The 17,234-nt window shown below is 41.8% G+C and overlaps 1 protein-coding gene across 3 annotated transcripts in view; it reads left to right on the top strand.

Annotated features, from left to right (window-relative positions):
• The window catches only part of LOC135206645 (tetratricopeptide repeat protein 14-like), a 273,980-nt gene that overhangs the window by 147,129 nt on the left and 109,617 nt on the right, over positions 1-17,234 (top strand). For all 3 annotated transcript variants that reach the window (XM_064237996.1, XM_064237998.1, XM_064237997.1), the window contains exons 10-11: positions 3,904-4,011; positions 11,743-11,832. In XM_064237996.1, coding sequence (XP_064094066.1) covers positions 3,904-4,011; positions 11,743-11,832 — 198 coding nt within the window. The remainder of the gene's footprint in view (positions 1-3,903; positions 4,012-11,742; positions 11,833-17,234) is intronic.

Below are 17,234 nucleotides of genomic sequence, written 5' to 3' on the forward strand. Positions count from 1 at the left end.
CTGATTATCATAAGACGAATTATCGTAATTTGAACACTGCAGCTACCTGTACACTGTACTTATATAACCTTATTATATCTTTACATACTCTAGACACCCAAAGGATTAAAGCTAGGCTTTTTTCACTTTACAGTATTTATAATATGTACTACGTATAATGTATCATACAGTACATACTACTGTATAGTAAATTCCATAGTACTATACTGCATAAATATAATTTTACTTATTGCGCCATCACCGGATTACGGTGCCGTTTGACTGGTCAGTGCGCTGTTAACTGGTCTAGAATTTTGAAAGAAGGTGTGCAGCAGCCTTGGGCTTTAAAATCTCTTAGCATTGAAAATCATTTAGCGTCGGCGGCCAGGAACGGAACCCCTGCCACCAACCAAGGGCCGCCTGTAATATTCAATCATTTACCTTCATTTTGCAACAAATTGGAAGTCTCTAGCACAATATTTCAATTTATGGTGAATTTAAAAAAAAAAAAAAAAAAAAAAAAACTTCTTACGTCCACGCGGTAACTCTTCCGAAAAAATAAGAAATTCTTTCGTCAGATTGTCGTAGTGTTTGCACTGTTTTATGTTAGCTGTTACATAAAGTTTTATATATGAAAATGTGTGCAGTTTCATGTAGAATACAACAAAAAACAACCCATGGTTGTAGCATTTATTAGTTTTGAAATATTTTCATATAAATCATGATAAGTGCCAAAATTTCAACCTTCGGTCAAGTTTGACTCGACCGAAATGGTTGAGAAACGCAGTTGTAGACTAAAGATCTTACATTCTAGTAATATTCAACCATTTATATTCATTTTGCAACAAATTGGAAGTCTCTAGCACAATATTTCGATTTGTGGTGAATTTTTTAAAAAACTTTTTCCTTTTGTCCGCATGGTAACTGCCGAAAAAATCAGAAATTCTTTTGTCAGACTGTCGTAATGTTTGCACCGTTTTATATAGCTGTTACATAAAGTTTATATATGAAAATGTGTGCAATTTCATAAAGAATACAACTAACAACAACCCATGGTTGTAGCTTTTATCAGTTTTGAAATATTTTCATATAAATCACGGTAAGTGCCAAAATTTCAACCTTCGGTCAACTTTGACTCTACCGAAATGGTCGAAAAACGCAATTGTCAGCTAAAACTTTTTCCTTATGTCCGTGCACTGTAACTATGCTGAAAATCTCAGAAATTCTTTCATCAGTTTGTTTTAATGTTTGCACCGTTTTATATTAGCCATTACATAAAGTTTTATATATGAAAATGTGCGAAATTTCATCTAGAATACAACAAAAAAAACAACCCATGATTGTAACTTTTATCAGTTTGAAATATTTTCATATAAATCACGATAAGTGCTGAAATATTTTCATATAAATCACGATAAGTGCCAAAATTTCAACCTTTGGTCTAATTTGACTCTACCGAAATGGCCGAAAAACGCTATTGTAAGCTGAAACTCTTACATTCTAGTAATATTCAATCATTTACCTTCATTTTGCAACAAATTGGAAGTCTCTAGCATAATATTTCGATTGATTGTGAATTTTGAAGAAAAAAAACTTTTCCTTACGTCCGCAAGGTAACTGCCGAAAAAATCAGAAATTCTTTCGTCAGATTGTGGTAATGTTTGCACCGTTTTATATTAGCCGTTACAAAAGTTTTATGTATGAAAATGTGTGCAATTTCATGTAGAATACAACTAAAAACAACTCATGGTTGTAGCTTTTATTAGTTTTGAAATATTTCCATATAAATCACGAAAAGTACCAAAATTTCAACCTTCGGTCAACTTTGACTCGACCAAAACGCAACTTTAAGCTAAAACTCTTACATTTTAGTAATATTCAATCATTTACCTTCATTTTGTAACAAATTGGAAGTCTCTAGCACATATTTCAATTTATGGTGAATTTTTGAAAAAAAAAAAACTTTCCTTACGTCCGCGCAGTAACTGCCGAAAAAATCAGAAATTCTTTCGTCAGATTGTCGTAATGTTTGCACTGTTTTATATTAGCCGTTACATAAGGTTTTATATATGAAAATGTGCTCAATTTCATGTAGAATACAACTAAAAATAACTCATGGTTGTAGCTTTTATCAGTTTTGAAATATTTTTATATAAATCACGATAAATAGAAAAAATTCGACTTTAGGTCAACTTTAACTAGATTGAAATGGTTGAAAACTGCAATTGTAAGTTACAACACTTACAGTCTAGTAATATTCAATCAATTACCTTCATTTTGCAACAAACGGGAAGTCTCTAGCACAATATTTCGATTTATGGGTGAAATTTTTTGAAAACCACTTTTTTTTACGTCTGTGTTGCTTTGATCATTTTACAATTTGTTATACTTATACCAAAAAATTGCAATTTAGTGTACAATACAACAAAAATAAATGAACTCATTAGCTTTAACCGTTTTGCTCATAGCGCGATTTGTATACAATTATATATGAAATTTTTTTTTTGCGCTGTCATATATTCCAATATTTATATATGATAATTATATTTTTTCCATTTCTGATGGTTGCATACTAAACTTCAGGCAATGACAAAAAAAAGGAGCCTAAAATGAACTCTTAATTTTGAAAACTAAGTGTGCTGTGATTTAAAAAAAAAACTTTTTTTTTTTTTTTTCCGCTTTGGCGCTCACTCGCGAACCCCACCGGCATACAGAAGACTTTCGGAAATACCGGCTCGGCGTTTAAGGGTTAAAGAAAAGTCTCCAGTAGCCTTTGTTGGTTCAAACTTTGATAGATGATACCATAGACTACAATGACCATTTAGGCTAGCGTAACGTAAAAAACATGCTTATTTTATATGTGTAGGAATAATGAATGGCTGCATTTTAATATTTAAAGTTTGCAATTTATAAATTGAAATTTTCCATTAGCCTACCAGTAGCTTGGAACAATGGTGATAGTTTTTGTAGGCCGCAGTACTCCTTAAGGCTAAGTAGCCTATGGTGTAAAGACTGCCTACCATACTTTTCTTAGCTGAGAGCATTTTGCCTTTCAAGGACCTTTATCACCCCATCAGAATACTTTGTTAATATTAATACGTAGTGTTTTCAGTCAGTGAAGGATGCTGTAGAAGCTGCTAAAGTTGCCAGGTTTCTGTATTCATTCTCCTTGAGGTTATATATAAAAAAAGAATTTGGTATTTTCAGCACAAATATTATTAACAAAACAATACAGTACACTGTTAGATTTCACGTACAGTACATTGTACATAATGAAAATAGCATGTTCAACATACAGAGTATAAGTGCAGATTTCCTCTGCACTTATACTTTTTCAGATATACTTTTTCAGATAAAAAGAGTGGTCACTGATATTGTTTTACAGAAAAATGTTTAAATTTTGAGGTAGCACCTCAAAATTGGCTTTCAGCAATTATTTTGGAGTGAATGTAGCTGTTAGTGAAGTTTTTGTAGCAGTTTCTGAGTTAAAAGGCATGCACTCCATTTTTAACTCAAGCTGTGGGAGGGAATATAGAATGAACTTTGTTGAACCTTTTGTAAGTCCCCTGTTGTAATTGAGTAGTGAATTATATTCTGCTATGACACTGAATAGTAGTGCCTACATTTCAGCCTGTACTAGAATATTTTGAAGATATCTTACAGCTAACAGTGATTCCACATAGTTCCTAACTGAAAATAACCTGTACTTTACACTTACCATTCAGTATCCAAAAATGTAGTACATTTTCAATAGTAGCAAAAGAAAACTAATCATAAGTTGGCAGCTAAAAAGTACAAAAGTCTGCTAACTTGAGGTTTGTTAAATTAAAGTGTTACTTTGGATATTTATGGCAATGAAATGTCACATTATTGCTTAATCATTTCTGTTTTGAAATGGAAATGCAGTATGATATTTCTTTGCAGACTTGAGGAAGACAATGAAATGGAAAAGGCTGAAAATCAGTACAAAAAATGTTTGGAAATAAAAAGTGACCATCGGGCTGCACTGGAAGCAATGAAAGCTATAAACATGTAAGATAAACTCTGAATTTTTAAAAGCTTTACTTCAGTAATTGTTTACACTTGTCTTAGGATGTTCTCTCAGTATCATTTTGCCTTTGCATACTAATTTTCCTTTCAGTATCATTTTGCCTTTGCATACTAATTTTCCTTTCAGTATCATTTTGCCTTTGTGAACTAATTACCCTTTCAGTATCATTTTGCCTTTGTGAGCTAATTTCTCTTTCAGTATTATTTTACCTTTGTATACTAATTTCCCTTTCAGTATCATTTTGCCTTTGTGTCCTAACTTGGGGTATTTTAAGTTATTCCATGTTAGTTTTATTCACTACAGTTTATTATTTAAGAAAAGTTGAATGCTCATTAGTCTCTCATATGAGTTGAATTATTGTAGAGTACTTATTTGTTGTATTTACTTTTGTGAAAAAATCTTCCCACATATAGCTATTAGTTTCTATTTTCCTTTTAGTTATGATACATTCAGGTAACTTAGGGTATATTTTATACATAAGTTTTTATACATTCAACTTCCCTGCCAGATATATACTTAGCTATAGACTCCGTCGTCTCCGACAGAATTTCAAATTTCGCGGCACACGCTACCGGTAGGTCAGGTGATCTACCGCCCTGCCCTGGGTGGCAGGACTAGGAACCATTCCCGTTTCTAATCAGAATTCTTCTGTCGCCCGGACCATCAACATTGTTGTTGGTTCCTCTCGATTGGTTTTTCTTTTTTCACCGGCAATTGATCTTCTTGACCGACTTTTGGTGACGTATCTGGATTGTTGGATTGGCATACGCTTTTGTGGACTGTTTTGTGGACTTGATTTTGGATTTTTCTTTAAAAATGTCTGACTCTGGAATGGTAGTGAGACGTTGTGTGAATGTAGGCTGTAAGGTGAGGTTGCCGAAAGCTTAGGTAGACCCTCACACTGTATGCAAGGGTTGCAGGGAGTATGAATGTTCTTTCACTAATACTTGCAAGGAATGTGAGAATTTGAGTGAGAATGAATGGATGAATCTAACTAATTATTTGAAAAAGTTAGAGAGAGAAAGAGTGAGGAAGGCTTCTTATAGAAGTTTAAGTAGTTCGAGATCTAATGAACTAATTCCTAGCTTGGGATCTTCCCCAAGGGTAAGTATTGCTACTTCTCCTTCCATTGCAGCCCCTTCCCCTATTGCAGAACCTGTGGATTCAGCGAAAGAACTTGCGGATCTAAAAGCAGCCTTCAAGTTGATGGAAAACAAAATGGCTGCCCTGCAAGGTAAGGCTAGTGATTTTTCAGTGGACAGTGATATGAGTGTCCCCATTGTAGTGGAGGGGGCATCTGGTCGGCTCCGCAACGCTCCTAGGTCTAGACCTCTTCCAAGCTCACATGCCCAGAGAAGAAGGAATGTCGAAAGCCGAAAGGAGGTTGTGGAGAATCCCCACCGATCAGGTGTCCCTTCGGCGGTTTCTGTGACACCCCAGACTGCCAAGGATCGCTATTGCAAAAGCGTTCTGCGTGAGTGTTTTTCGTCGTCGGGATCTTCATCTCCGAGACGTGATTGGAGGGATTCAGATCGCTCTCGACCACTCAAGAGGAGTTGGAAGGCTCCGACGATTGACTCGAGCCCAGAAAACTTCCCTGAGGAGTCTCCTTCGGGAGTTAAGAAGGCAAGAAGAGCCATTCTTTCAACCAGAGTGAGAAGGAGTCAGGAGGTGGAGGCTATGGACTCCTCCCCTCCTCCTTCCCCTCCTCCCGAAGAGGATAAAGAGGAGGTTACGAAGAGGTTCATGATGGCTATGCAAGAATAGATTTCGTCTTTTGTAGGAGTCCTTTCAAAGGAGCCTCCTAGAAGGAAAGACTCTTCCCTTCCTATCAAAAGATCCTCCAGACGTATGGAGGTATCTGCCGCCAGGATCGATGCTCCTACTCGAGGTGAGGCTTCCTGTACGAACGTGGATGAACCGATCAGACGTCTGGCACCGGCCAGGAGTGAGGAGTCACCCAGGAGGCAGGAGCCAAGAGCCAGGAGTGAGGAGTCACCCAGGAGGCAGGAGCCAAGAGCCAGGAGTGTGGAGTCATCCAGGCAGGAGGCAGAGCCAGAGGCAAGAGCCAGGAGGCAAGAGCCAGAGCCAGGAGGCCAAGAGGCAGGAGTCAGGAGTCAAGAGGCAGGAGTCAGGAGTCAAGAGGCAGGAGTCAGGAGGCAGGAGCCAGGAGTCCGGAGTCAGGAGGCAGGAGTCCGGAGTCAGGAGGCAGGAGTCAGAAAAGCCATGAGCAGGATCAGGAGGCAAGAGTCAGGAGCAAGAGTTAAGAGCCAGGAGGCAGGAGTCGGAGACTCATTCCTGGAATTTATGACTCTTCTCCAAATAGAAGCTCCTCTCCTTCAGATCGTAGGAGGTCTTGGAAGGACTCTCCCTCCAAACGAGAGCTTTCTCCTTCGTCTGATCGAGGTTTGGACGATTTGTCTGATGACGAACCTCCTGCAAATGAGGGACTCTCGAATTATAAGGTCTTAGCCTCATTGTTGCTACAAGAGTTTGGAGACTCTCTTAGTCCGGCGGCTCCTCCTTCTCCTCGTTCTCTCTTTTCGAGCTCGGCTATGGCAAAATCTTCGGCCTTTCTGAAAATGAAGCCTGCAATTTCTATGAAGAAGGCCCTCCATTCTTTAGATTCTTGGATGGACAAGAAGAAAGAGTTGGGAAAGACTGTATTCTGCATGCCTCCTTCCAAACTCCATGGAAAGAGGGGTATTTGGTATGGGACAGGAGAGACTATGGGTCTTTCTCTTCCTGCCTCGGCAGATGCGGACTTTTCCAATTTAGTGGAGGCCTCTAGACGTCACTCTTTAGGATCGGTCAGATCGACGTGGAGCACTTCGGAGTTGAACCACTTTCTAAAGGGACTTTTTGTCACTTTAGTGGTGTTCAATTTTCTGGATTGGTCACTCGGAGTTCTGGCCAACAAATCTAAAGATCCGGAGTTTCTTAAAAAGCCAGAGATTCTCCATAGCGTCCTGTCTTGCATGGACAAGGCAGTACAGGACGGTTCGGGAGAAGTGGCTTCCCTTTTTGGTGCTGGTCTTCTGAAGAAGAGATCAGTATATGGATCCCTATTATCAAAAGGGGTTTCTCCGAGCCAGAGGACTGCTTTATTGTTCGCCCCTCTGTCGGATCATCTGTTTCCTTCTCAGTTAGTGAAGGATATATCTCGCTCGCTAACTGAGAAGGCGACACAGGACCTACTAGTACAAACGTCCAAGAAAGGACGCCCTGTAGTGTTGACGATTAAGAAGGACTCTCGTCCTCCTCAGCAGCCCTTTCGTGGAGGTGCAGCGGCTCGTCCCCCTGCCAGAAAGAAGAGCTCTGACAAGAGAGGAAGGTCTTCCTTTAGACCTTTCAAGAAAGCTAAATGACTTGTTGCTCCTTCAAGCACTGGTGGCGCCAGACTCCTGAACTTTGCAGGAGTATGGGCAAAAAGGGGAGCCGACCCTTGGTCAGTCTCGGTCCTAAAGAAAGGATACGTAATCCCCTTCGAGGACAGCCCTCCCCTAACATCTACGCCTCGGGAACTGTCAGCGAGGTACAGAGACCCTGTAATGAGAAATACTCTCCTTCAAATGGTGGAACAAATGTGGGAAAAGGAGGCCATCGAACTTGTGCAGGATCCACACTCCCCGGGATTTTACAATCGCCTTTTTCTAGTACCAAAGGCATCGGGGGGGTGGAGACCAGTACTGGACGTAAGCGCTCTGAATCGCTTTGTTCAGAAAAAGAAGTTCCGTATGGAAACGTCCGCTTCAGTAATGTCGGCTCTTCGTCCAGGAGATTGGATGGTCTCTCTGGACTTGCAAGATGCGTATTTCCACGTTCCCATTCACCATTTGTCAAAGAAATATCTTCGGTTTGTAATAGGAGACAAGATTTTTCAATTCAGGGCTCTGTGCTTCGGTCTGTCTACAGCTCCGCAGGTGTTCACCAATCTGATGGCGAATGTGGCAAGATGGCTTCACCTAGAGGGAATAAACATCTCCCTCTACTTAGACGACTGGCTGATCAGGGCCAAGTCGGAGATTCAGTGCTTGGAGGACTTATCAGTAACAAGAAACATGATAGAATCGCTGGGATTACTCGTGAACCTCGAGAAGTCGCAGCTGATCCCCAGCCAGAGCTTGGTCTATCTGGGGATTCAGATGGATTCTCGGGGTTTTCGAGTATTTCCTTCGCGAGAAAGAATCACTCGAGGTTTGTCGAAAATCTCGAGCTTCTTAGAGAGAAAGAGCAGTTCAGCGAGGGATTATCTGAGCCTTTTAGGGACCCTGTCCTCACTAGAAAAGTTCTTCTCTCTGGGGAGGCTTCACCTTCGCCCTCTTCAGTTTTTCCTGAAAGGGGTGTGGAGTTGGAAGACGGGACAACTCTCGGACATCTTCCCGCTTCCACAAGAGATAAAAGATCACTTGAAGTGGTGGATCCTTCCTCTTCAAAAGAACGAAGGCGTATCGCTTGCCCTGCAGAACCCAGACCAAGTGTTATATTCCGACGCTTCGGAGTCGGGATGGGGAGCGACGCTAGGAGCAAGGGAGGTGTCAGGCACCTGGGCAAAGGAACAGGTGTCCTGGCACATCAATTGCAAGGAACTAGTGGCCATACACCTAGCCTTAAAGTTCTTCGAAGAGATAGTCAGAGGCGGGTGATATAGATAAACTCGGACAACACCACGGCTCTGGCTTACATACGCAAGCAAGGAGGCACGCACTCTTTCTCCCTCTTTCAGTTAACAAAACACCTGTTAACCTGGACAGAAGAAAGAGGCATAACTCTCCTCACAAGATTTGTACAAGGGATAAAGAATGTGAGAGCGGACAGACTGAGCAGGAGGAATCAGGTCCTTCCCACAGAATGGACTCTACACGAAGAAGTGTATCGAAGTCTTGGGTCCCTGTGGGGGAGACCTCACATAGACCTGTTTGCGACGTTCCTCTCCAAAAGAGTAGAGATCTTTTGCTCTCTAGTGGAAGATCCGAGAGCCTTCGCAATAGACTCGTTCCTCCTGGATTGGTCGGGTGTGGACGCCTACGCCTTTCCCCCGTTCAAGATCCTGGGGGAAGTGCTCAGGAAGTTCGTAGCTTCAAAGAGCACGAAGTTGACACTAATAGCCCCATTTTGGCCAGCCCAAGAATGGTTCACGGAGGTACTGGAGTGGATAGTGGACTTCCCCAGATCTCTTCCAAACAGACCAGATCTACTCAGACAACCCCACTTCGAGAGGTTTCATCAGAACCTCCCAGGTCTCGCTCTGACTGCCTTTCGACTATCGAAAGACTTGTCAGAGCGAGGGGCTTTTCTCGCAAGGCTGCGGGCTCTATCGCTCGAGCCCGCAGAGCTTCGACGAGAAGAGTATACCAATCGAAGTGGGAAGTCTTTAGGAGGTGGTGTAAGAGTCAGAAGCTGTCCTCCTCCAGTACCTCTATAGTTAATATTGCCGATTTCCTCCTCTTTCTGAGAGAGGAATCACACCTATCTGTCTCAACTATAAAGGGATACAGAAGCATGCTGTCTTCAGTATTTAGAAATAGAGGGCTAGAAATTGCAGACAACAAAGATCTACACGATTTAATTAGATCCTTTGAAACTTCAAAAGCAGCAACTCCTAGAACACCTTGTTGGAATCTGGACGTGGTCCTGAAATTCTTTTCCTCGGATAAATTCGAGCCTTTACATCTGGCTTCCTTCCGCGACGTCACTAGGAAATGCTTATTCCTGTTGTCTCTCGCTACAGCCAAGAGGACGAGCGAATTGCACGCTTTGGATTCCACAGTGGGGTTCAAAGGAGATGCTGCCATCTGCTCGTTCCAGACAATGTTTCTGGCGAAGAACGAAAACCCGTCAAAACCTTGGCCCAGAAGCTTTGAAGTAAAAGGTCTATCTAACCTCGTAGGCAGAGAGACAGAGAGGTCTCTCTGTCCAGTGAGAGCTCTTAAATTTTATTTAGAGAGGAAGAGACAGATGGGAGCTTGTCAACAAGGTCTTTGGTGTGCTGTGAAGAACCCCAAAAGACTCATGTCCAAAACGCCTTGGCTTTCTTTGTGAGAAGCGTAATTACGGACGCACACAAGAACTGCTCGGAGGAATCCTTCGGTCTTCTAAAGGTTAAGACCCATGAGGTGAGAGCAGTAGCAACGTCCTTGGCGTTCCAAAAGAATATGTCTCTTAAAAATATCATTGAGACTACGTATTGGAGGTGCAATTCAGTGTTTGCATCTCATTATCTGAAGGATGTGAGAGTGACTTATGAGAAGTGCTTCTCTCTAGGTCCATTTGTATCAGCAGATACAGTTCTGGGTCTTGGAGCAAAGACTGATCCTTAAAATATTTTGATTTTATCGTACATAAACCCTCTTGTCAGATATGTGCTTGGTTTTCTATTAGCAAGCTCACGGATGTCGCACGGGCGCTTAGTGTCATTGCTGGTAGGGGATCAAGGGTATGTATGGCTAGTCGGGGAGTACAAAATTTTTTTTTGTATATTTTGTATAAATGAAAGTGTAATTATGTTTCGAGTTTTTGGTTGTTTGTAAGGAGTTCGGGGATAACTCCTTGCAATCTTAGAACTAACATGGATGTTAGGATCAGGTGATCGGGATCGGTGTTGTGCTCCTTGAACAAGGTGTATTGTCATGTTAGTGGAATAGCACCCAATGACAAAGGCCTTTAGGCTCTGCCGAGTAAGTGGATAAGACCCCATTGGCAGACCCACAAGAACTCTTAGCCATAGATCAATATCTCGCTGAGGCTCTTGAGGCTAAGCAGACTCCAAGGCAGTAGCCGCGAAGTCTTCAGCCTAATAAGGTAGGAACCAAGGTTTATTAATACCTACAACATATGTTGTTTACCTGTCTATTTCAGTAGTTAGCTGTCTCTTACCCACCACCAATGGGTGCTAATCAGCTAAGTATATATCTGGCAGGGAAGTTGAATGTATAAAAATGATATTGTCATGTTACAATAAAGTTTTATACATACTTACCTGACAGATATATACGATTAATGGCCCACCCAGCCTCCCCGCAGGAGACAGGTGGAAGAGAAGAATTCTGATTAGAAACGGGAATGGTTCCTAGTCCTGCCACCCAGGGCAGGGCGGTAGATCACCTGACCTACCGGTAGCGTGTGCCGCGAAATTTGAAATTCTGTCGGAGACGACAGAGTCTATAGCTAAGTATATATCTGTCAGGTAAGTATGTATAAAACTTTATTGTAACATGACAATATCATGTTTATCATAATTAAAGAAACTGGAAAATGAGGGGTAAGACTGCATTATTGTAATGAGATTTGATGAACAGTCTGCTGTCCATCAGCTTTGTGTCATTCTAATCAGTCATAGGATTCATCCAAAATTTTATACATAGAGTATTTTAGGTCTTTATAGTGCAAATGATTATACCTAATGAGATTTTGTGAATTCATTCCCTTTCAAAATGAATAGACTGTAACTCTAACCATCAATAATTTTAATTGTTAAGGTAGTATGTAACTGACATCATTGTAAAAGTATTTCTGAAATTTATTTTAGCATTCTTTCTTAATTTCTTACTGTCAATTTGAGAATATTACTTTAGTTGATGTTTTATGTCAAAGTTACGTACTATGTGTCTTGCCATGTACTTTATTAGTAATTAAAGTCACTTTGACAAAAAAATCATCTTGTTAGTACAATACTCTCTGCAGTAATTATTTTTCTTCTCTCACTTGAGCAGCAAGCTTGGACGTATTCCAGGAAAAGAAGAGGAACCCGCCCTAGAGTCTGTGCTTCTGGATATGAAGGAATTCGAGTTGCAGTTCAAGGCGTAAGTTGTGTAGTGTTTTTTATTTTAAAAAGCTAAGTATGTAGTATTAGATTGAAAGCCCTTAGATACATATTTTCATGTATTTTTCTGTATGTAGTTTTGTTCTTGAACTTATCAGTTTTGATTATGGGACTTCCCCAGTAATTATATAGCTTAAAGAGTTCCACTCACCGGGCAGTTAAATTCCGAAATTCGCGTATTGCGCTAATTGTCTGTTTTGTTTTGGCTAGGTAACAATAACCCCGTCAACTTTCAGGGTAAGAGAGGAACCGCTTGGCAAAGAGCTGAGTTTGTTACTGCCGGCTGATAGCTACGGACTGGTTGTCAGCTGCAGTTAATTCTGGAATTCTTGACTTTTCCTTTTGTTTTTAGTGGTGTCAATACTGTGTTTTGCCAACTCGCCGATATTATTTAGATTTAGGTTCTTTTAAGAACTAAATAGTTTTGTACTTTTTTTCATTTTTTTTTTTCAACATGTCAGACTCTAGTGTTGCTAACATAAGATGTTGTGCAAATGGTTGTAAGACTAGGTTGACCAAGGACTCTTACGATACTCATTCTTTGTGTACAAGTTGCCATGTACAAGTATGTTTGATGAATGTGAGATGTAATGAGTGTCATGATTGGGATGAGAGAATATGTAAGAACTTAGAATCTCATTTAAGAAAATTAGATAGAGATAGAAAGAGAAAGGCTTTAGCTAGAGCTAGTTCGAAATCAGCTAGCCAGGCATCATCGGGTTCGAGTGTTCCTGTTATTTCTCTAGCCCCAGTTCCTAGGTCCCTTACTGTACCACCTAAAGTTTCAGGCTCCCACTCTTCCAATCCCAACCCCATTGCCAGTCTAGAAGAGAAGCTTGAAAAACGCTTTTCTCTGTTAGAGCTGATGATGGAGCAACTCGGTTCATCAGTCAAAGTACTGATGGTTAAGCTAAAAGTGACATTGCATTAAATTAGTATGGAGGAGCTGGCTGTTCATTCCATTGACTCTCCTAGGCCAAAGGTCACTGGCATACTTCCCAGTACATGGGAGGAGTCAAACTGGTAACCCAAGGGAGGTTGGTAAGGTCTGCCTGCATGCACCGTTCCCTCAGTGCAACCTGTTATAGTTTCCCAGGTTGCAACAGAGAACCGCTGGAAAGGTCTCTCTATGGAAATGCATAATTTGTTCAATTCCGAAGACTCCATGTCGTCGTCGTTGTCAGTGGCGCTTTAGCAGTAAGTCTCGGCCTCTTAAGAGGGCCTCTGAGGATGTAATGGTGCCTCCTGGGGTTCCTGTTAAGAGGTCAAAGGTACTGCGGCCTTCTTGCAGCCATCGGGACTCTCTGGAGCAGTTTTCTTGTGATTGCCTCTCAGAAGTGGATGCTCATCCAGCGCCCAAGGCTTGTCGTAGTTCAACTGCTCCACAAGTCTCAGTACTGTCAGCTTCTGCTCCTCCTGCAGCTCCCAAAGAAGCAGTCAAGTGCCCATTGGCACCAGAATCCTCTACTGTCAACAAGCACCATGTAGCGCCCACTTGTGCAGAGTTACAGCAAGGTCCAGTTGCGCCTGAGTACCCATCGGGCTCTCTTCTTCCAGTAGCTCCCACTGCTGCTTCTGAAGTGGATCCTATTCAGCTGAAACTAGATAGCATTCTAGCTTTACTTTATAAAGTTCCCACGATGCCTCAAGCTCCCATGATGTCTCAAGCTCCTGCCACAGCTCAGGTGCCAGTAGTGGCTAGGACACTTCAAGCGCCCACAGGTGCAGAATACCCTCAGGCACCCATAGTAGCTACAATTTCTCAGGCTCCTCTGGTTCCATATATGACACAAGCTCCTGTGGATCTTTCTCCCGTTTCATTGGAATAGGAAGAGACAGAGGATCAGATTACTACCTCCTCTACGTTCTTCTTGACCACTGATCATGCCCTACCACTCCCTCGTCGCCCATGTCAACTCTAGTCATTGATATGCCTACTAAAACTTCTTCTGACATACCGAAGATGGTTCTTTCTTCTTCAGCAAAGAAAGCGTTTAAGGATATACTAGAAGCATGGTTAGCAGAGAAGATGGATCAAGGCAGAACTTCTTCTAGTTTTCCTCCCTCTAGGATTTCGAGATGGAGGCATCTAATTAGGTTTGGCTAGGCGTTCTTCCTTCGCTTCGGCGAAGATTTTATTTTCAGCCTCAGAATTGGCGTATCTGCTGAAGAACATCTTCAAAGTGTTTGAAGTTTTGAATATTCTTGATTGGGCAGTGGGTGCCTTGGCCTTCCAAAATTAGAGCCTGCTCGGTCTTCCTGGAGAATTTTACTTCAGACTGGTTGAGAGTATTGTCTTGTATTGACAGGAGAATTACAGACGTGTATATGTTGGGAATACTGAAGAAGAGGGAGCTATGATGGTCATACACCTTTGAGGGAGTGATGACTACTCAAAGATCAGCTTTGTTGTATTCTCCACTGGATAAGAAACAGCTTTTTCCCCAGTCTAAGTCCTTGACATAGCTTCTGAGTTGCAGAAGAAAAGCATTCAGGATCTCACTCAGTCCTCCAAGAGACCAAAGGCGACTACTACGAAGCAGTCTCTTCCTCCGAGGTCACAGCCCTTTCAGTCCAGACCGAGATCTTTCTCCTGCTTCAGAGGAAGTACCCTCCTTGCCTTATAAGCAGTCAAGAAATCCTCTGCTAAAAGTCCCTCACGCAAGTGAGGAGACAGTTCTCTGTGCACAAGTCAGACCCTGACTTCTTTTGTTTTGGGAAGTGTGGCAGAAGAAGGGAGCAGAAGCGTGGATAGTGACGGTTCTGAAAAGTTTATATCACACCTTTGTGAAATTGCCTTCCTTAGTCAACACACCAGTCATATTGACTGCTTATTCAGAAGGGTCAGAAAGGTTTTTGGCATTTGCAGTTTTCTCTAAAAAAGGTGGCAATAAAGCCAGTGCAGGACCTGCATTCTCCAGGTTTCTATGACTGCTTGTTTGTGGTCCCCAAGTCATCAGGGGGCTGGAAGCATCTTGGATGTCAGTGCTCTCAACATCATATTGAAGACAAGATTCAAGATGGAAACGAACCAGTCAGTTCTGTCGTCCATTTGGCCAGAAGATTGGTTGACTTCTGTAGACCTACGGATGTATATTTCCATGTACCTGTTCATCCTAGTTCAAGGAAGTACCTCAGGTTTGTATTCGAGGGAAGGACTATCAATTTCATGCTCGTTGCTTCGGTCTTTCGACGGCGCCGCAGGTTTTCACCAGAGTGATGGCTCCCATTGCAAAGTGGCTACACCTACAGGGGATAAGAATCTCCTTGTATTTAGACGATTGGCTTCTCAAGAGTAATTCGGATACTTAGTGCACGGAGGACCTCAAAAAGACTTGTTATTGCAAGAATTAGGGATTGTAGTGAACCGCCAGAAGTCTCAGTTAATCCTCTCTCAGAGGATTCAATATTTGAGGATGAAAATAGTGTCTCAGGATTTTTGTGTTTTTCTTACACTGAAAAGGATAAAATCTTGTCTAAAGAAAGTACAGGAAATTCTTTTGCTGGATGAATGCTCAGCCAACAATGAGTTGAACCTTCTCGGTTTTCTTTCATCAATGGTACAATTTGTACACCTGGGCAGACTACATATCAGACCACTACAGTTCTTTTTGAAAGTGAGTTGGGAAACTCCAAGGAGAGATTTACACGAGGAATGTCTTTTTTTCTGTTGAGCCCCGACCTGAACGTCTTCTCAGATGCGTCAGACCTGGGATGGGGCACTCTTTTAGAGAAGAGCGAGGTGTCAGGGATATGGTCCCCAGAGCTAGTCTTTTCATATAAATGTGAAAACTAAAGGCAGTACATTTAGGCCTTCAGTCCTTCTCTCAGGAAGTAAAGAACAAGATGATTGTAGTCCACTCCGACAATATGTCAGCGCTCTCTTACATAGCGAAGCAAGGAGGAACTTGGTTGTTCTCTCTGTACGAGGCAGCGAGAGATCTTCTCTTCTGGGCGGAACAGAACGATACCAGGATAATAACAGGTTTATCCAAGGAAAGACCTATGTATTAGCAGACGATAAGCTAAGCTATCGCGGCCAAGTCTTCTCGACTGAATGGACCTGGGATATACTAGTCTGCTTAGACCTGTGGAGAATTTGGGGAAAACCGATGATGGATGTATTTGCCACGTGTCAGAACCATTTTCTTCCTCTTTATTGTTTGCCAGTACCAGATTTTCAAGCCTGGTCAGTAGAATCTTTTCTCCTGGACTGGTCGAACAAAGATATATATGCCTTTCCCCCCAATTCAGTTTGATAAGACAGGTGTTAAACAAGTTTCTGTCTCACCAGAATATATCTCTAATTCTAGTAGCACTTTTCTGGCCATTGAAGGAATGGTTCCCGATGTCTTCGATCACCTAGTGAACTTCCCAAGGCTGCTTCCTCAAAAGAGGCAGCTGCTCAGACAACCACACTTCCAGAGTTTCCACCAAGGCCTGTCTTCTCTGGCCCTGACAGGCTTCAACCTGTCAAGAGACTCTTTAGAAAGGAAGGTTGTTCTAAAGTGGCTGCAGAGGCAATCGCTAGATGCAGAAGGCAATCTTGTTATGCTGTCTATCAGAATAAGTGGAGGATCTTCAGAGAGTGATGCAGGACCGTCAATGTCTCCTCTTCTCAGACCTCTGTGACTCAAATAGCTGACTTCATATTACATTTAAGACCAGCAAGGAACCTTTCAATGTCTACCTTTAAAGGCTATAGAGCCATGTTGGGGTCAGTCTTTCATCATAGAGGATTAGACTTATCCTCCAATCCGGACATTTCAGACCTCATTAAGTCTGACACCTCCAAGGGTACAGATTCACCTGCAGCACCTTGGAATCGATGTAGTTTTTAAATGATTGTCAGGTCCTCATTTTGAACCTAAGCATTCTGTCTCCTAAAGAGACTTGACTAGGAAAACCCTTTTTCTTATTTATATCTTTGGCAACAGCAAAGAGGATCAGTAAAGTGCATGTCTTGGATAAAATGGTAGGCTTTTTGAAGGGGAATGCTATCTGTTCGATTCCCTTGGTTTTTTGGCGAAGAACTAGTCTGCCTCAAATCCATGGCCTTGTTCTTTCTCTATTAAGAGCATGACAGAAGTACTGGGATCCAATGATGTAGAAAGATCTTTCTGTCCTGTGAGATCTTTAAAATACTCCTTGCATAGAGCTAAGGACATTCATGGCAATTCTTGTAGTGTTTGGTGCTCTGTCAAGAACCTGTCTAGACCTTTGTCTAAGAATGCTCAGGTATTCTTTTAAGAGATGTGATCAGGGAGGCTCGCTCGTTAGTTCAAGAAGACGTGTTCCGTTTGTATAAAGTGAAAGCTCATGAGATTAGAGCAGTGGCCACTGCTCTGGCTTTCAAAAGAACTCTGTCCTTATCAGCAATTT

This window comes from Macrobrachium nipponense, chromosome 31 (assembly GCF_015104395.2).
Source record: "Macrobrachium nipponense isolate FS-2020 chromosome 31, ASM1510439v2, whole genome shotgun sequence".
Lineage (NCBI taxonomy): Eukaryota > Metazoa > Arthropoda > Malacostraca > Decapoda > Palaemonidae > Macrobrachium > Macrobrachium nipponense.